Source organism: Lynx rufus, unplaced genomic scaffold, assembly GCF_022079265.1.
Source record: "Lynx rufus isolate CCGP_SWC_20201006 ecotype Redwood Valley unplaced genomic scaffold, mLynRuf1.p SCAF_5, whole genome shotgun sequence".
NCBI lineage: Eukaryota > Metazoa > Chordata > Mammalia > Carnivora > Felidae > Lynx > Lynx rufus.
Genome location: NW_025814867.1, coordinates 113,121,787 through 113,142,507, shown reverse-complemented (window position 1 = coordinate 113,142,507; position 20,721 = coordinate 113,121,787). Strand labels below are relative to the sequence as shown.

General features: G+C 39.7%; 1 protein-coding gene across 1 annotated transcript in view; it reads left to right on the top strand.

The window, feature by feature from the left end:
• CRYBG3 (crystallin beta-gamma domain containing 3) overlaps positions 1–20,721 on the top strand; it is a 129,674-nt gene that overhangs the window by 9,940 nt on the left and 99,013 nt on the right. Inside the window, exon 2 of the mRNA XM_047099826.1 lies at positions 8,498–8,564. Within this exon, the coding sequence (XP_046955782.1) occupies positions 8,498–8,564 (67 nt within the window). The remainder of the gene's footprint in view (positions 1–8,497; positions 8,565–20,721) is intronic.

The following is a 20,721-nucleotide window of genomic DNA, read 5'->3' as shown; positions in this document are numbered from 1 at the left end:
GTTTTAGGAAGGCAAATAAGGATCTCCTATATATTATGGTACAAATAAGTTATCATTATGTAATATTTGTAGTATTAGCATTTTGCTATTTGTCTATTATGAATTCATTTTCACTAACTTCCATTTGTTTGCTTTTCACAATCACTATAATACTTTGCATTTTTTTTGTCTTTTTAATAGTAATATATACTTTTTTAAAACAGGTATGATGAATTATAAGAAAATCAAAAAGAAGAAACAACTCATAACCCTACCGACAAACATACACATACTATCCTTTCAGATCATTTTCAATGTGCATTTACACATATATACATATTATTACAAAAAGTGGAAGTTCTCTTCAGGATTTTGAAATTTATTTTTTTCCCACTCAACCATAATGCTTTAACATTTTCTACAATAGTATATATATTTATATAAATTACAAAAATAATTTTAAATTTAGTCCTTTCAAAAATCTGAGTGTTATCATCACTTTTCAGAATTCAGTTTGAATATCTAAATCTACCTCTCTGCCTATGTGGGGTTTGCACTGTAATGGGAGAAGACAGAAAATTAACAAATTCTGTAATGTATAATGGTCAGGGTGAGGGTATGGGACATGATGGAGGTAGTGGGTCTGGAGTGAGGTGTAGATAGGATGGTCATGAAAGTCCTCTCTCTTGGGTAACACTTAAGCAAAGGACCTCGATGCTACTTGGGAGTGGGGAACAAATCTAAGGAAAGAACTTTCCAAGCAGAGGGAACAGCCAGTTCCAGGGGCCTGGGGGTAGTATCATGTTGGCACAGATGCTAGAGTGAGCAGAGACAACAGAACGGAAGAGAGAGCAGCCGTCAATGACATGGGGAAAGGAGTCAGGGCCAGAGGAGATAGGCCAAGGTAGGGAGTTGAGATGATGTTTACTTTTAGAAAGTATCATTTGGACATAGGTTTATATGTGTGCATGTGTTTATATATTCTCACAAAGGTTGTTGGTTTATTGATGTCTGGAAAAATTTGCAGTGAGAAAGAATTTGAGTTGGAGATGAGGTCAGGCTCTGGGAAGGCACAGTCTTGCCTGGCCTTGAACCTCCAGTGCCCCTTCCTTAGGACAGTTTGATGAATACTACATGAACGGATGCCTGTTTTAGAGGGCAGCTAGAACCCTGTTTTGAGTTCATGTCACAGCAAAAGATGGAGGGTGTTGATTCATGTGAGGTAGATTACAAATGTTCAGAATCTGAAAGATATGAGGTCAAGGACTTTGGGATAGTGGAACAGTTACTAATACAGTCACATATAGACAGCTCAGGTACACATCAAACACACCAACGTTCTCTGTAGCCTGTGATTAAACTAAAGGGTCTTGTTTCGGGGGGCATGAGCAGGGAGACCGGACGTAAAGCAGCTTCCAGGTAGTTACATAAATAGGAGAAGGCTGACATGATAGGGAAAAGACTGTCACAAGAGTCTAAGATGGTAAAGCGACAGAACTTCATAATCATGTCTTACCTTTCCTCCCTTTCCCGGTTTTTCTCCAAAGAGTTCTGAAATTCAAATGCCAGATGTTTGAACTAAAATACATGCTGTTCGACTGCCTTAAAATGGCAGCTTTTAGTTACCTTTTAATTTGAAGCCCAGAAATAGTGCCATAACCACCTGTTTTATATTCTGTTAATGGTCATTAAAAAAAATACAAGTACTACTCTACTGCTGGCAGACACTGATTCTGAATGGATGGTTTTCCAGATGGTTGTTTGTAAATTGTCCATGTGGAGCTCTGTCTTTATCCCCATAGAAGCTGGGTTGGAAATGTTGGATGCGGCTCCAGGCCAGGGCACACAAGTTGGTTTAATCCATAATATTGAAAAAAGAGAACTCCACGCTTCTGGTGTGAAGCTGTGTCTGTAAGAAAAAACTTCCAAGGAGTGTAGATGCTCCCAGGGCAGCAGCAGACCCTCTGAGAGTTTGTGGGAATAAAAGCCTATACTGTATTTAAGGACCCCAAGTGAGGGCTGAGAGGGTGGAGCCCAAGGGAACACAGGACAGGTCCCTAGGTGGTTTCAGTAGATTTGAAATAAGGACTGTAGAAGTTTCTGCCTCTTTGTTACAATGTCCTGGTATTAATTTTGTCACCGAGTTGGTTTCTTAGTTAGAGTCTGTCTCTTCCTTCACCACAGAAACTTCAAGGTTAGCCTACCTGTTTTTTTTTCCATTCTCGCTGCCAGTGGAGATTCATATGGGATTTTAGATCTGGCAGAGAGCTGGTCTGACTCTTTCATTTTATGTCTTTGAAAAATCCAGTCCAGGAAGGTACATTTTGACTGAAGTGCCTTTTGTCCCTAAAGTGCTGTCCCTGAAACAGACATCTGTCCATTTTGAGTTTTTGCAAAGCATTTTGCTACCAATGACCATAGGAAAAGGGTATGGATAGGTAAAAGACCCTTTCTTGTTCTGTACTATTTTTTCATATAATTCTCCAAGGTAAAGTCATGCCCGGAGGACTGAGTATGATTTGATCACATTTCAAAGGAAGGCCAGATTCTGGCCACTTCTGGAGTTTCATCACAGTACTTATGTCAAGTGGGCTCTGAGGTGAGGAATAATAAATAACATGCCAGACAGGGAGGCCTGATGGAGCTGTGGTGGAGAGGGGGATGCTGTTTAGTGGATCAGGAGAGTTTTATGTTAGTGGAGGAGGAGAAAACAATAGATTTGCCTTGACTGTCTTTCTGTGTCCTTAACCTTGCTGGTTCCTCTACTGCAGACCATTACACCATACAGCGGAAGTGAAAATCAGAAGATAATTTCAGGTGGCATCAGGCTGAGTGAGATGGAGAGAAAGAGAAGGGAGGAAAAAAAAAAAAAAAATCCTTCATTTCCCTAGGGATGGTGGGAAGTCCCTGTGGACAGTGGATCCAGGCGGGGGCGGGGCTGGGGAGAGGCTGTTTAGATGTATAGGGCATTCCCAAATTGGGGACTATGTTTTACGTTTTATTAAGTGGCTTTGTGTTTAGGGATATGCTCAGAATTACCGCCAGTGATGTCTTCAGCGAGAAACGTTACCTCCTTTCTGAAAATGGCAAGAAATCATAGACTTCTGCATCCGTAGAAAAGTGGACAAGCCTCCAAAAGACTGTTATGGAAGTTGTATTCAGTTCTTTGACATTTCCAGGTTTTTCTGATACAGCCACAGGAATGATCTGTGAGAGAAAAGGCAGAGTAAGAGGCAATACACAGCAGCTGTGCTCTAGGAGGGGGAGGCGTGAAGAGCCTTACTCTCCCTCACTGTGCCTCCACCCAGTCCTCCGAGTCTGTGTGCTGTCCCCGCATGTCTATCCCTTGACCATCTAGGAAGTTGCATTCCTACCACATGAGGAACTGAGCCTGGAAGAGGCCCAGGAGCATCCCTTATTCTTCAGTCTGTGGTATACACCTAAAAGAAGGGTATATTTTCTTTTCTTATTTTTTTTTTAAAGTTTATTTATTTTGAGAGAGAGCATGCATGCAGAGGTGGGGGAGAGGCAGAGAGGAGGAGAGACAGACTCCCAAGCAGGCTCTGAGACATCCCTGCAGAGCCCAGTGTAGGGCTCGAACTCACAAACTGTGAGATCATGACCTGAGCCGAGATCAAGAGTGGACGTTTAACTGACTGAGCCACCCAGCTGCCCCACGAAGGGTATATTTTCTTGTTGGTCCCGCTTTGCACTTGCGATGGTCAGTGTACCCATTCGGGCAACAGCTCTTGGTTGGGGCCAGGAGCTCTGCAGGGCATGGCTGTTGGAAAATGGGTAGTGTTGTACATGACTTGAGTTTTCTGAGTAATTGATACCTACCCTTTAACTATCAACACTGAACACATTTAAATAATATTAAGTGGAGCTCCCTCAGACTGGATCATTCTCCTCCCTGTACAACTCTCATTTGTTGGCTTCTGCTGAAGAATAGAGGCTCTCAAACCATTGTTTATCAAGAGTGTGGTCAGAGGGCCACCTGCTTCAGAACAGTCCTGGGTAGGGGGAGTTGGTTATTGAAAATGTGGACTCCTGGGCCCCACTCCTAACTGGAATCATTGACAGGTAGGCCCATAAATTTGCTTTATAAATACGATTGCCCAGGTGATGGTGGTGCATCTAGGTAGAGATTCTGAAGGAGTGAGGGCAAAGATTTCGTCTGGTGTGTTCACTGCTCAACCCCTAGCACCAACAACAGTGCCTGGCACTTAAAAGGGATTTGAAAGGAAGGAGCCAGTACTTATCTGCTGACTGAGTGAGTTGATGTGCCCAGTCGTCTTCTGCTTATTTGCTATGGGTTAGGGAATCTTGTTATGATTTAATAAAAAATAGAAGTATAAGATACATATTAAGTGCCAGGATAGAGACTTTCCTCTGTGTAAATTATTTGAACTCTAGAATATGCTTTGTTTTTTTCTTGGCCCAGAGTTTTGTTTTAATTTGTGTCTGGAAAGTAGATGGTAAATGACTGCGTGTGGGATTCCTGGTTTTCAAGTATGGTGTAAATTAGGTAGCTTCAAAAATGAGAAGCTTCTGTGTTACTTAGACCTTGATTTTTACCTGGGCTGTTTTGAAAGATTAATTTCCAGAATTCCCGTAGCTAATAAGTAAGATGAGCCTATTTGGAAATGCAGGGTCTTATTTGTGCCTACGTGTGATTATGATTCCTGCCCCTCACCCCCTGCCATGAGCAAAATGTGTGCTTTCTAAAAATACTGCTATTGAAATATTCCTGGGTCCCAAAGGGGGTTAAATTGTGAGAGAACAATAGAAACGGATTGTCGTCTTTCATAAGGTTTTAGATCATCTGAATTTGAACATGTTTCTCTTTTCTTCATATATTTAAGAGTCTGAGAATACTATTCCAAGCCTTTTGAGTCTTTTCTGTTCATTTTTTTTAACTAAGCCGACTGGTAAGTCAATGTTTTCAGTATTTTCATCTACTCTGTTTTATTTTTGTGTGTGTTTTGCCTTTAAATCATCTCAGAATAATGTTATTTCTGTTGAGTATTTTCTCCTACCAACCCCACTCTCTTCTTTATACCTTTCAACAAAAAGTGTATATTCTTTCAAGAGACTTACATACTACTTCATTAAGAAAAAAATATGATTACATTGTTCCCATTTTTTTGATTAAGCAGGCACAAATAACCTGTTTGGTATCTTTTTTTTTTTTTAACAAATAATATTTGAATGGCAGATACAATGCTAGGCTCTGGGACATAGACATGAATGATACAATTCTGAATTTAATGAGTTAAAATTCTAATTAGATAGCTGAACATTATAGTATATAGTATAAATGTATGTATGGTATCACTGGGTTCGATGAGAACCCCCCAAAAAAAAATAAAGATTAAGCTCGGACTAAATTGTAAAGGATTAAGAGCAGGGCTAAGTGTCGAGGATGTTGCATACAGGAGAAGAGAGTGGTTTGCCAGCATATTCTGAGAATGTAAAGTGGTTCTACGTGATGGGCGTATCTGGGGCCACGTGAGTAACTTTCTGTATCCTAAGGACTCTTCATTTTATTCATCACCTCCTAGAGATTTGCTGAAGGAATTTTTAAACTGGAAAGTGTGATGATCAGGTTAACAGTCATTTTGACAGGAATTGAAACATAGCAGTCCTGAAGAGGCCTGAGATCAATTAAGAAGGACTCTTGGTCAGTAAACTAGAAAAGAGGGTAAAGCTTTAACTGAAACAGTGATTTTTATAGCTAAACCAGAATTCTAAAATACGTTATTTACTTTAGAACTCAACACAGTTTTAAATTTTAGTTTAGTAGTAAGATTCATGAGTCTTAAACATACCATATAAGGTTTAGAAAGTTTGTGAAGGTATTTCTTTTTTTTTTCCCAGCTTTTAATTCTTCAGTTGTTTACTCAATACAAAATACTTATATGCTGACCTACAACTATATTTTTATGGCATTGTGTGTGTGTGTGTGTGTGTGTACGTGTAGAATGTATGTAATTATAACTACTTGAAAATACTGATTTCTGTATTGCTCTCATGAACCTGGAGCTACATTTTCTACAGACCTTTTGTATTGGAAAAGAAACTTTTGCCATTTTCATAGGCAGTAAGTTTACAGAGTGCTGTAAACACTCTAGAGTTTCATTTTTTTTTAACATTTATTCATTTTTGAGAGAGACAGAGCATGCGTGGGGGAGGGGCAGAGAGAGAAGGAGACACAGAATCCGAAGCAGGCTCCAGGCTCTAAGCTGTCAGCACAGAGCCTGACGCAGGGCTCCAACTCAAAAACTGTGAGATCATGACCTGTGGCCAAGTCAGACGCTTAACCAACTCAGCCACCCAGACGCCCCAACACTCGAGAATTTCAGGAGTCTTAAAGGGAAGAACTAGGAGACTAAGGTACTTGTATGTTTACTTTTTAGGTGAATCGTTCAAAATAGACTGTAGTTAGAGAATACATTTATAAAACCATTAAGGTGAGTATTATTCTTGATTATATGACAAATCCTTATAATGTGCTCTTTTTACATGTATTTTGCTACTCTCTCTTTTTGCATTGAGCTAAAATAAACCAGTATTGACATTTAATTTAAAAAGAGAATTGTTGGGGCGCCTAGGTGGCTCAGTCAGTTAAACATTTGACTCTTGATTTCAGCTCAGGTCATGATCTCACATTTATGAGATTGAGCCCTACGTTGGGCTCTGCACTGACAGCATGGAGCCTGCTTGGAATTCTCTCTCTCTCCCTCTCTCTCTCTCTTACTCGCTTTCTCTTTCTCTCTCTCTCAGAAAAAAAAAAAAAGAATTGTTAACAACCTTGTGACAAAAAATAAAGCTAAAATAGAAAATAAATAGAAAATGGAGATAAGAAACCAATCACTTTTAAAGCAGCAATGTTTAAGACCTTTTGTGTGTGTTTGTGTGTATATTAAATGTTTTTGATTACAATTCTGAATTGTACAGTATTTTTCTTTCTGTCCTTGGTTTTTCATATGGAATTTTCATGTGTTAAGCACATATTTATCTCCTTTATACAGTTGCTTTTCCTGCTGATACTTCAAAGGCTTATGAGTATGACTATTTCTTATTGGTTTGAGTATTCTGCGTAGAGTCTGAGACTCAATGAAATTTAGATCCATTGTATTTTCCACACCTTCATGATCTTTCTACCTTTCTGTCTTTTTATTGTTACCATTTGTTCCCTGTCTACATTATTGCACTGGACATTATGGATAGAAAATCTAACTAGCCTAAATCATGTCTTCTCTTTCTGTTGTGTCTAATCTGAGTTACTGAGACCACCTCCTTTTCATCCCCTCTACCACCAGTCACTATGATGCCCTGTGTTTTCCCCATTCTCCATCATCCCTCCTGCTTTATGCTTGTCCCCTGGCTAAAGGCTTCCCAGTGCTAGTAGGACAAAGATCAAGTTCTGAAACGTGTCAGACAGGTTCTGCATGGTCTGGCAGCCACTACTTCTGGTATCATTCTCCTCTCTAGCAGGGTTACCTCTGCCTGACACAAGTTGTTGTGCTCCAGTCTTATATTAAAAACAAACAAACAAACAAAACATGGTTTCCTGAAAATGCCATATTCTTTATTACCCCTCCTTTGTGCCTTCTCTGAGAGCACTTAGCAGGCAGAATTGCTGTTCTTTGCTTCTTCTGTGCTCCATAGTATTTTGTTCTTTGAGCAGTTGTAACTTCTACCAAACTGTAGTTTTAGTTTGTTTGTATATCAGTCTCCCCTACAAGACTGAGTTTTATAAAGACCTTGACCTACTTGTTCTTACATCCTCAAGGCCAAGCATAATCCCTGGCGCATGGCAGACAGTCATGATGATCTTTAGTGGGGAGCTGTTCGATTTGTCTAGCATTATGAAAGTATGAAAATAAGATCGTGTATAGAACAAATATAAAAGTTTATATCTGAAATGTATATGTGCCTAATAGGAAGCATAGTTCATTATGACATAAGGCATCTGTGAAGGTATTCTAGACCAGACAATTGGGAGGTGACTGTCTGGAAAATCAGGTTCTTAAGGTGCCATCTGGAACACATTTGGGGCTAGATAAGCCTGCATCTATTTTTGAGTATTCCCAAAGTTCACTAGATGATCCTATATGTTTATAAAGACTTGCTGAATAGAAATATATTGTATTCCATGTAGCATTCAGTATAGGCATTAAAAAATATATATCAGGCTGTGGAAAACCCTAATATAAATAAAATTGTAGAGTGTTAATCATTTCCAAGATAGTTGTACACTGTTCTTTGTAATGATGATTATCAACATAAGAATGTAGCGTGTGATAGATTCACAAGAATTTCTGAGGCCCAGATGAGTATATTTGAATGTGTTTTCAAGTGTAGAGAGTCAAATGAACATATTCTTTTACATATTGTGTGTGAATCCTTTGAGCATTGCACGTGAATGACCTTTCAGTTTTTACTTTAAACAAAGAAACTATTTTGGTAATTCTCTTTTAATTTCAAAGAAGCTGTGGTTTTTATTTTTCAGTGTTGAAAATGAGCCCATGAGCACAAGTCAGAAAAAGGAAAATGCGCTTTCATCAGAAGCAGTAAAGGTATGGTTTCAAATTAATATTATATTAAGCAAATATTTTTCTTAGTTTCTGCTCCTTTTAGATTCTGTGTCTCATTTGACATTTCAAAAAGAGCACTGTATTATTGATGTGTAAATCCAGCCCACCTCTGTTGGACATAGTATGTGGGGCAGGGTGGGGGGAGTGGGCACTGAGAGAGTCGGAGAATGGTGTGCTCATCCCAGCTCTGCCACTAACCTGTGAGGCCTTCAGCTGAGGCACTTAACATCTGTGAGCCTTAGTTTTAGTTTTAAATCTGTGAATTGGGGGGCGCCTGGGTGGCGCAGTCGGTTAAGTATCCGACTTCAGCCAGGTCACGATCTCGCGGTCCGGGAGTTCGAGCCCCGCGTCGGGCTCTGGGCTGATGGCTCAGAGCCTGGAGCCTGTTTCCGATTCTGTGTCTCCCTCTCTCTCTGCCCCTCCCACGTTCATGCTCTGTCTCTCTCTGTCCCAAAAATAAATAAACGTTGAAAAAAAAAAAGTATAAATCTGTGAATTGGATCACCTGATCTCCATAGTTTCTTTTCCCTAGGACGTTCTTTGATTTATGTAGTGTTTTCCCAAATGCCGCTGACATCTAATAGTGCTTTAGGCAGGCAGTAGTTAACAACATGTTTTTGCATGTTCGTAGTATGTGATGGATATTTTTGATCAGCTCACATATGAACTGGCCTTTTTTTTTTTTTTTTGCTTCTACAGGACTAGCATGAAAAGTGTGTAAGCTACACACCTCCCTAGATAGTTACCGATAAGTGTGGTTAAAAATCCTTGAGAATCACTAAACCTTGTAACTTTTTTTTTTTTTACTCATAAGTGGTTTACTAGAAATTGTACATTTGTTTTGTCGGGTGATACGATGCCAGATAGGTGACCAAGTTTTCGTAGCTGTACCACAGTCATGGAGTCTGTTCTCAGTTACTTTCTTCTTACATGATTTGTGACAGTCTATACAGGAGAATGCTTGTGCTTCCCATGCATTCCAGAGTAAGTTAGCTTGGTCAGTGGGAGGACCACAAAGTCCAGTGAATTCTTCATTATTGATAGGGGGACTTTTTGTTGTTGTTTGCTTATTTGAGAGAGGGAGAGAGAGAGAGAATGAGAATGGGAGTGGGGGAGAAGCAGAGAGCAAAGAGAGGATCTCAAGCAGGCTCTGCGCTGTCAGCACAGAGCCTGATGCAGAGCTCGAACTCACCCTGAGATCATGACCTGAGCTGAAATCAAGAGTCAGCCGCTTAATTGACTGAGCCACCCAGGTGCCGCCTGACAGGGGGACTTTTTTTTTTTTTTTTAGATATATAGATAATTTATTGTCAAATTGGTTTCCATACAACACCCAGTGCTCATCCCAACAGGTGCCCTCCTCAATGCCCATCACCCACTTTCTCCTCTCCCTCACAGGGGGACTTTTAAACATTATATAATTCGAAAGGCATTAGATATGGTTGAGATAAAGTTGTTTTCATTCTTCCCCATCATAATCAACAATATAAATTTATTTTTTTAATTATTTTTAAAATTTTATTTTAGAAAGAATTCTCAAGTGGGGGAGAGATTTTTTTTTAACTTTCTTTTTTTTAACATTTTATTTATTTTTGAGACAGAGACAGTATGAATGGGGGAGGGTCAGAGAGAGGGAGACACAGAATCTGAAACAGGCTCCAGGCTCTGAGCGGTCAGCACAGAGCCCGACGTGGGGCTCGAACTCACGGACCGCGAGATCATGACCTGAGCCGAAGTCGAGATCATGACCTGAGCTGAAGTCGGCCGCTTAACTGACTGAGCCACCCAGGTGCCCCTTGATTCTTTTTTTTTTTTTTTAATTTTTTGAAATACAATTTTTGAGAGAGAGAGGAACAGTGTGAGTGGGGGGACGGGAGGGGCAAAGAGAGGGGGAGACACAGAATTAAGTAGGCTTCAGGCTCTGAGCTGTCAGCACAGAGCCTGTTGTGGGGCTCAAACCCATGAGCCATGAGGTCATGACCTGAGCCATGATTGCGCCACCCAGACGCCTGGAGGTGGGGAGGAAGAGAGAGGGAGGGAGGGGGAAAGGGAGAGGGAGGGAGGAAGATATTCTTAAGCAGGTCTCATGCTCAATGCGGAGACAAAATGGGGTTTGGTCCTCGGATCCTGGGATCATAACCTGAGCCGAAATCAAGAGCCAGACACTCAACCAACTGAGCTACCCAGGCCCCCCTAAATTTTTTTGAAAGAAAATATCAGGATCTGATTTTTTTTTAACTTTATTGAAAGAAAAAAAATCAAGATTACTTTGCTTTCTTTATCTTTCTTCATTTCTTTGTGAGTTTGACTATTAGATCCTGCTTTAAAGTTTTGTAACATTTCTGCCTACTCCTCTCCTACCTCCTCAACCAGTTGTTAGCCAACCTGATGGTTGACCACTGCATGGGCTTCATAGCTTTCTTCTTCTTCTTCTTCAGTTTTTGCATGTCTTGAGTTGCCTTACTTCAAGATTTTTACTTCTCTTGGTGTACATGCAGCCTTGCTCTTAGGTTGTTTTACAGGAAATATTTTCTTTTGAGATCTCAAACTTCAAGGTTTCTTTGGCTGCTAACTCCTGTCATTCCATCTTCTAATCCCTCATTGCCTCATTGTACCTGTTCCTTAACCTTCACCAAACATTCCTGCTCTCCTTGCTGTGCCTCCCTTGTCTTGGTCTCTACTTGTTTTCCCACACAGCCTGTAACTGATACTGTACTACTTCAGCTATAATCTCACTAAAAAAAACCCTTCACTCTTCAAACTTGGTCTTCCCTATAGTCTTTCTTTCTACTTGCAGACAAAGGCACACCTTTGTAGATATGGTAAATATATATGTGGGCAAATATAGCAGCTGGGCCTCTGTTATTACAGTCTTTCTATCCATTCTTAATATCTTGGTTTGAATACCCAAGATAATTTCAGTTTGGGATCTCTGTTCCCAAGTAAATATGGTCCACAGTCCCAAGATTGTTTCTCTTATGATTTGAGGCTTATTGGATTACTTACACACGGGCAATCCACTGAGCTCATATTGGAAGGGCATCACGACACTCTCACTGGAGTGGCCTGAGCATTTTGGTCCTTTGGAAACTGTTAGTAAGATTTCTTCAACCTAGCCACACAGATCCAGTGGTTTAGATACCTATTTCTGCCATGCATAAAAAATATGTATTTTGATAATACCAATAGTCAACACCATTCCTTCAGGGAAAAAATGGGTCAGCAACAATATTTATGATCTTGTTGTTGTAAATAGTCTCAATTTAAGTATTTTCAGAAGCAAGTGGAATAAAACATGCGTATTTGTTTTCTTTCTAATAAGTAGTTTTCTGAAACACAGCACTCCACTGTAATGTGACATTTGTTACCATGCTTCCATCTTATTAATCTGAATTTTATGATAATGCCTTCTGTGATGAGGAAAAATATGCAGCATTTTTCCTGTTGAGTCCGAAATGTAACAGATTTATGAATAATAAATGTTATCTGTTTCCTTTTGTATTTGATTTTGAGATGCCAAATCAAGATGTTGAAGATTGTTTAGTTGTAAGTTTAAGCTACAAAATTTAATTGTATTTTTCAAACAACTAAAGACTATAGAAGCTTGATACCATGTCTGGACATCATTATATTCTTAGCTGTCACTTATATGCCATATAAGTTTTGTGTTTTGTGAACATTGGTAGCTATTTCTAACACTTGGATTTGTCATTCCACTGATAAATTTATTTCTTTTATATGAATTAGGTTTCTATGGCTGGCAAAACTTGTAGATACTTAGTCCATATTCTACCTTTATTTTTCTATGGGGTCTACAGTCTTCGGTCTTGTAGCCTTAGACACCTGGTCTTGGTGCATTCACGCCTACTGTTATTTAAAAGAGTGGGAGACATGTTCTCATTCTCTGCTGCCAGCTACCAACTTCAGAGGAGCTTTCATCCCTTGTTGCCTTCCAAGGATAAACTTCCTTGGGCCCCTTTCTAGTGGTTTGGTCTCTTATTTCCTGCCTTCTCTTGGACCTTGCCTTGACTGTCCATCCCTCCATCTTCGCTGGCTTCTGTTTCTCTTCTTGTTTTGTTTTGTTTCTTTTTGTGGGTCTGGTTTCTTTTCAGTCTATCATTTCACTTCACTCCCTGTTTCTACCCAAAAGTTTCTTATGAAAGTATGTTTCAATCATTGTTAAATTCTTGATCCTTTCAATTTGATTCCTATCTCTTTTCTAGTTTCCTCAGACATGGGAAGCTTAGTACTGTGCCTGGTGCACATGTCATAAATACTCAGTAAGTGATTAAATGAGTAAAAGTCATCCCATGAAACCAGTGACATCTTGCTAACCACAGTCAGTAGTCTTTTCTTAATTCTTAGTTTATTTAACCTATTGAGGCACTTAATTTTCCAGGTCTTGTCTTCTTTACAGAGATTTATTTTTTTATCTTTGCTTCCATAATATCATACTTGGTTTCATTTCCTGCCTCTGGTGAATACTTTCTGTTTCCTTCTGATTTTCTGGCTAAATGACTTTTCACATAGATGTTTCTCAAAGTCCTAGGTCTTCCTCAATGTCAGTCTTCCGAAGTAATTATCTTTCAGTCTTATTATTTTATTTTTTTGGCTCTCACATCTCTATTTGACATCGCTTTTTAACTCCAGACTTGAGCATCAGTGTTCCAGACATTTCTGCATGGATGGCCTTTGATACCTCAAATTCAGTCTGCCCAAAAGTCTTGCTATCTTCAGAGATGTTCTCTATATGTATTTGGTTGGGAGGTGAAGGTGATGGGAGGTAGGGAGGATCCTTCAACTGCTTAGGAAAGGGGAAGAGCCCTGGGCTCACGTATTCTGTCCGAATATTTTCAACCAAACTCTTTACTTTTTATCCTGTGTCTCACACTGTCCTAAGTGGTACCTAGTGTCTTTAAAACCTGACCTTTTTCAGGTTGTCCATGGACTAGATTGTTTCCTTCATGATCAGAGCTCCCCCTTGGAGACAGTTGGCTAGAAGCTTCCTGTGGTCAGTTACCCTGCCTCCAGCTGCCTTTGCCTTCTAAACATTTTTTGAAATCTCTTATCCGCTAATATCTATTCTCTTCCTCTCTTTGTATTTATAACTTAAACATTTCCTTTACTATCATTTTGTAATGTTTTGTACAAGAGAAACAGTTAGTATGTGTGCTTCATCAACAGTGCTAATTAGAATTTTTATCTTTTTATAATTGAAGAAAGTGAGTCTCAAAGATTGTCACTTAACAAACCTACACTGTTAGTGCGAGGAGACGAGAATTCAGATACAGTTCTGTATAATGTTCCGCATTTGTGAACTTAATTTATAAGATATATTCATAAACTAGATTTACCAAAAAGAAATCTTATTAAAAAATTAGATTCTCTTTTCAGAAATGAGTCATTAGCTAAGTAAAGTGAATGAAATTTGGACCATAGGTTATAGATTCTCCAACCCAGTCCTAAATAAATTGATGGTTATTAGGCTTGTTCTCAATAGCTTGACATCTGCTTTATATAAAATTTAACTTTTGTCCCATTTTAGAACTGCTGCTTATAACTAATCATAAAACTTTCGTGAAGTTTCTAGAGTGGTTTTTAACAGGCGGTTTATAGATGCCTATGATGTACCTATGAATAATCAAGGAGTATCAGTCTAGTGCATATATTACTATGATTTATGATTCATAACATTTATTTTTAATCCTGTGAATGAGTCACTTAACAACAAAGACTCATACTTTTTTTTTTTTTTAATGTTTATTTATTTATTTTGAGAGAGGGAAAGAACATAAGCTGGGAAGGGGCAGAGAGAGGGAGAGAGAGAATCCCAAGCAGGCTCTGTGCTGTCAGTGTGAAGCCTGCCATGGGGCTAGAACCCATGAACCACGAGGTCATGACCTGAGCTGAAATCAAGAGTTGACCCGCTTAACTGAGCCACCCAGACTCCCTCCACACACTTTTTATTTTTTTTTTTAACTATTGCCAGGTAAAGAGGGGAAAATTGTAGCTCAAGAAGTTCTTATTGAAGAGAAATAGTCACTAACTGTTCTTTCTACTAATCTATTGAGTGTACAATGCTGTTTAGTAAGATGGACATACTCAATATATACATCTGTTCATATTTTGATATGCATAACTCTTCCTTCCTTATTGGTCTCTTTCACCTTTTTCTTGACCGAAAGTGAAATGATAGCCAAATTTAAATGCATTAAATGTTTTCTTGGTTAGGCTAGGGGGAAGTTGCTTACTGGACTAATTTTTTAAATAAATTATGGCCTTAATAAATGCTTGCTATCTTTTTTCTCAGCAATACAGATAATAGCGGCAGTAAAACGTCAGTTTTATGTAGAGATTTTCAAATTTTTCTTTTTCAATTTTTTTTTTTTAATGTACTTACTTATTTTTGAAGGAGAGAGGGACAGAGCATGAGCAGGGAAGGGGCAGAGAGAGAGGGAGACACAGAATCCAAAGCAGGCTCCAGGCACTGAGCTGTCAGCACAGAGCCCGATGGGGGCTCAAACTCACGAGTTGTGAGATACGACCTGAGCTGAAGTTGGACGCTTAACCGACTGAGCTGCCCAGGTGCCCCCAAATTTTTTTTTTTCAAATACAAGAACTCTATATAAAAAAAAAAAAAAATTCAATTGTAATCACTTTTGGAACCCATTTATAAATAGATTAAAGCTTTAGTTGATAGGAATGTTGATGATGGAATGAGTTGTCTCATAGTGAGCCACTACTTATCTGCCTCTGCCAACCATGGGCCTCCTTGGAAAAGTTTTAAAATTACATGTGCAGTGATGGAAAGAACAGTCTTTGGAATCAGACAGATCTGGGCTTAAATCCCAGCTTTCCATGTGGTAGTTTTGTAATCTTGGAAAATTTACTCAACTTCTTTGAACTTTGGTTTGCTGATCTGCAGTGGGAGTGTGTGGAAGGTTGTTCAAATCCTGTTTCATAGAAGTGCTTTGGAATTAACCAAGATAACACATACAGCACTACCTGATGCTGGACGCAAAATAGGTACTCAGGAAAAGAGCTGCCTTCTTGCTATATAAAGTCTAGCTGAAACTTAGAAATAACTCTTTGAGAATGATGCTGACTTTTTCTGGGTGAATAGTATAGAAGTAGTTACTAGAAACATTAACTCTCTATCACATTTGAAAAGAAGGCACACATGGAGGTACACACATTGAAATTTAGCCAGAAGTAAAAAATTCTCAGCCCTTAATTCCTTCTATAAAGACTGAGGCTGTCAGGTGCCTGAAGTGGAGATTGCACTGTGTATCACTGTGTAGTCCAGATGACCAAAGGAACTGCCAGGGCCAGAGCCTGTCAGTGTGGCTGGTGCTGGTCTGGGGCCTTGATCCTTAGAGTTCCGGGTGTTGAATGTAGTATAAGGTATCTGGTTTGATTTGTGGCAGCTCCATTCTGTCAGAGACCAGTAGTGGTCCTATTTTGTGGTATGATGGAGTACCTTATCAAATGGAAGCTGTCTATGAAAGGTTATCTACATACTCCAGATTTCTGTGAGTATATTTTCCTCCATGGGTGCCACATACTGATTTGAGAACATTAGAAGGGGGTTCCAGAAAGCTCTCATAGAATTAAAAACATTTATTCTTCTGGCCTAGTGTTTTCATCAGAGAAATCTTGATACCATAACAGAAAGGAGTGGCCTTTCTCCTATCTTATGTCATTTGGTTCCTCTTTCTTCTTTCCTTACACACCTGCCCTGGTTGATTAAATTTCTACCTACATCTTAACCCTTGACAAGGCTCACATCTGTCCTTCCAGCCCAATGTGTTCTCCTGAGCTTTTGGGTAAGAGAGCCAATTCTTTGCACCTTTCCTGTCAGTGTCACTGGGTATAAGATTTGACGGTCTCAAAGTTGAACTCAGTCTATTTTATCCTAATTTCCTTCTCTTCTGTATTCCCTATCTTGCTTCAAGGTGCCGCCAATTACCCTATCTTGACATCTGGAAATGACTCTGTCATTTTGTCTCTTCATTGTGCCAGGGACCATCAACAGCCCTTTCTTCCTGTCCATACCCATTACTACTCTGTAGCTGAGACTTTTCTTATTTTAGACCGGCAGTTTTTTACTCTCGTGTTTTTTTTTTTTCCTCTGACACAGATGATAGATGACTGTCTTGGGTCACCTGTGGTTATGGGCACTTGTTTGGTACACTATATATAACTACATCCCTTTGTCAGAAATTACATGGAAATGAAAAACTGAAAGTATCATCACAGATAATACTTGATTACATGCTAGAGCATTTAAATTTATTTATTTATTTTGAGAGAGAGCACAAGCAAGGGAGGGGGAGAAAGAGAGAGAATCCCAAGCAGGCTCTGCAGGGTCAGTGCAGAGCCTTACGTGGCCCTTGAATTCATGAAACTGTGAAATCATGACCTAAGCCTAAGTCAAGAGTCAGATGCTTAACTGACTAAACCATCCAGGCACCCCCCATTCTAGAATATTATTTGTAAGTGAAATTTCAGCTTTTTAAAAATGTATTTTTTAGAGAGAGACGGAGTGTGAGCAGGGGAGGGGCAGAGAGGGAGACACAGAATCCAAAGCAGCTCCAAGCTCTAAGCTGTGAGCACAGAGCCCAATGTGGGGTTCAACTCACAGACCATGAGATCATGACCTGAGCCGAAATCAAACGCTTAACTGACTGAGCCACCCAAATGCCCCAAACTTCAGCTTTTTAACTAATTTTAGTAATAAATTATTTGTGACATCTCAGAACTCAGCACAGATATGTCATGACTAAAAGTTGCAGATAACTTATTATGTTAAACAATAACCAGATTAGTCAGGGTGAAATAGTTGATGTCCAACCGGCTGGCCTGTTCTAATTTTTTAGTGGAAAAATAATTCTGTGATAAAAATGTAATACTACCTTTCAAACAAAAATTCCTTTAACAATAAGGGTATAAATAGCTCACCTTTGCACCTTACCATTAGTTGTGAAACCCATTTATTGAAAAAAGTATTCATGTAAATATGTCTCAATAGTTTATAGTTAAACAACATCCCACAAATTAAATCCATTATGATGAAAGTAAATAGTGATTTTGATTAAAAATTTTAGCAGTACTTACACTATAGCTAACTCAGGATATCAGTAAAAATCTGATAATAAATATCTTCCTCAAAACTGAAGAAATAGTAACTATTGATGGTAGAATTTCAGAATTTGGCAAATTTGTCAGGTAATGTGTTAACAGCCAGATGTCTTAGCAAACCAACCAGAATTCTCTAGTAAGCAGCTGTTTTTTTTAGTTTATGAGTGTCAGATTTTAGTACCTGTTAATAATTTAGGTGATAGTCTTCCTCTTGGTGAAAGCATATAAAATTGTTTGCCTTTACCTTGTGGTGGCAGGGAAAACAGGATGGTAGGGATGTTCATTGGAAGAACATGTACATAGGTGATTTTCATTCTGAAAAACCTGAGTTGTATTAGAAATTTCCCAGGCAAAGAGGACAAGGAATAAGTGGTCTCAGCAGTGGGAATAGCATTATTGCAAGGACGTTCTGTAGTAAGAAGAAGAGAGAGGGGAGAGAGGAGATGGAGAAGGACTAAATGAGGATGGATACGATGACATTAGACATTGCAAGCATTGTGAGTGGCAAGAGATGAAATTGGAGAAAGACACAGGGGCCTCCACCCACCAGTACCTTAAGTGCCATACTTGAGAGTTTGGATTTTATCCTGACAGCAATGCATAGCCTTTAAAGGTCTTTAAGGATGATCAGATTTGAATTCTAAAAGACTGCTCTAGTTTTTATCTGGAGAGTAGACTGGGGACAGTGCAAGCAAGGAAACAGATTAAGTCACTGCTGGCAGTATTCTAGGGGAGAGGTCATGGTATCCTGATGATTTTGTCTGACTTTTTAACAAATGAGAATGTTAAGGTTTGCAGAAAAAGGAAGAGTGGAAACAAAGCATAGTCAGGTCAGTTTTGGAGGTGTTTAGCTAGAGGTTCCAGTGAAGTATCCAGGTGGATATGGATGGTGAATTGATAGTTATAACTAATATATCAGATATACTGTCTGAGCTACAAATAAAAATCTGGGAATCCTCTGATTAATCTGTGGGAAATGAAACCTGATAAGATGATCATGAAGATAAAGCAGTCCTAGGCTGGAAATTGGAGCAACATGTTACATAAGGGATGGCTAGAATGATGTGAACTGGAAGGAGATGGAAAAAGTTTAGAGAAGAAGGTAAATCTCAGAGTAATGTCATAGAAGCCAAAGGAAGATTGGTTATCAGGAAGGGATAAATCTCACATTCTGCAGACACTCATGTAAGAGCAGGACGAGGCAGGGGGAAAGTGTATTAGCAAGTAGGACGGTGTATTTTAGAGATTGTGGTCAGCACAACTGGGGAGGAAGCTAGATTATGCAAGCGCTTAAGGAGTGATTTGGGAGGAAAGGGGAAAGAAGATGGTGAGAGTTAGGAATCCTTTTTTGAGGAGGTTGTTAGTAAAGAGTGGAGAGGGCTTTCCTTGGACATTTACTTATGAATGGTGGGCTAACAGAAGGGGCAGATGAGGAACTTTAATTCCCAAGGAGACAACAAGGACTCAACTGGTGCCGTGGTGGAGAAATTCGCCTTGGGTGAGGAGTCCTTCCTTCATGAAGAGCATCAGTGAAGGAAGCCGCACAGATCCTGCTAGAGTCAGAGCTGTGAGGGATCATCTGCATGAGAGAGGGTAGGGGGCTCTGCTGAGTAAGTCTGTGGGATAGTGAAGGGAGTAAGAGAGGTGGGAAGTAGCTGCTGTGGAAAATGAGGAAAGAGTACAGACAGATTTCCAGCAGAGGCTGTAAATTGTGAATTATTGGCTGCCTGTATCTGCATAGCGTGCATATACTTGGGGCTTTTTAAAGCAAGACTCATTCGCTTAGGCAGAAAAGATAAAACTGGAAATTTTCTGGGTGGGGATGGCCAAGGAATAAAACAAAGAGACTTGGAGGTTATTCGTCATTTGAGGGCCAGATAGAAAATACAGGAAAATTTGTGGGAACTGAAAGGGACAGTGTAAGAGAGGACAGAAGCTGTGATGAGGCAGGGGACAGTGTGGTAAGACAGCCGGAAAGATGAGAAGGTGGGGACACTGGGGAATGCTTGAGATGGAGTTTCAGAGGTGACACAGTCATGGGTAACCACTAGGGTCAGAGTTAACCAAAGAGGAAAGAAAAGTGGCAGTGGAAGTCACTGGAATTGAGGGCGCTAAGGATCTGTGAGTCAGGGTGTCTGAAGTATTACCCTTGCTATGTGCAGTAAAGGCAGAGTCTGAGGTAGAAAGGATGATGAAGTCAGATGCTTGACACAGTAAAGGAAGAGTCACCTGGCTCTTCACTGTTTTCCACTCAACAGTCTCTATGGTGACACACTCTACCCCGTGATCTTTTTGACCTTATGTCCTGTGCTAATCACAATGTTGGGACAGCACCTGCCACCTGTTCCCTGCTATAGACTGCTCATAGGAGGTGATACACTCCAATACTAGTTAGACCTGCAAACAAATTCTTACATCACTAGAATGTGGGTTTCATGAAAGCAGTGCTCTTGGTGGTTGTTTGTTTTGTTGTTTTTACTGTTGCATCTAAACACCTGGAATGGTATCCTTTTGTTCATTATTTACTGAATGAGTGAATGCTTTCAAGTTTGCCTTGACCCTAACTGCTACTTGGTATACCCATTTCAGCCAATTACTACTACATTCCCCAAAAACAATCTTCCAGGTGTTCTCTCTTTGGGGAACCCAAATCCCAGCTCCACCTATGTGTCCCTCCTTTGGCTTGTTATCTCTCCTCTCACTTTACTGAGGTCACAGCCACTTGTTGGACCTTGATCTTTGGCTTCTCCCCTCACAGCATTGCTCAGGTCTTAGCCACTTCCTTACCTCTTTACCTGGAAGGGGGAAATGTCTCTACTCTTCTCTAAGGATAATACTTGCCCTTTATTATTATTAGAAGTATTAGAGACTATACTGGTCTCCATCTTACTTTGTGCTTTTTATTCTGGAACCTGCCATCCTTCTCTCTTGTATAGCAGTTACTCCCTTTCCAGTAGGTGCAGAGCCGATCCACAGAACAGGATCAAAAAGCCATCTA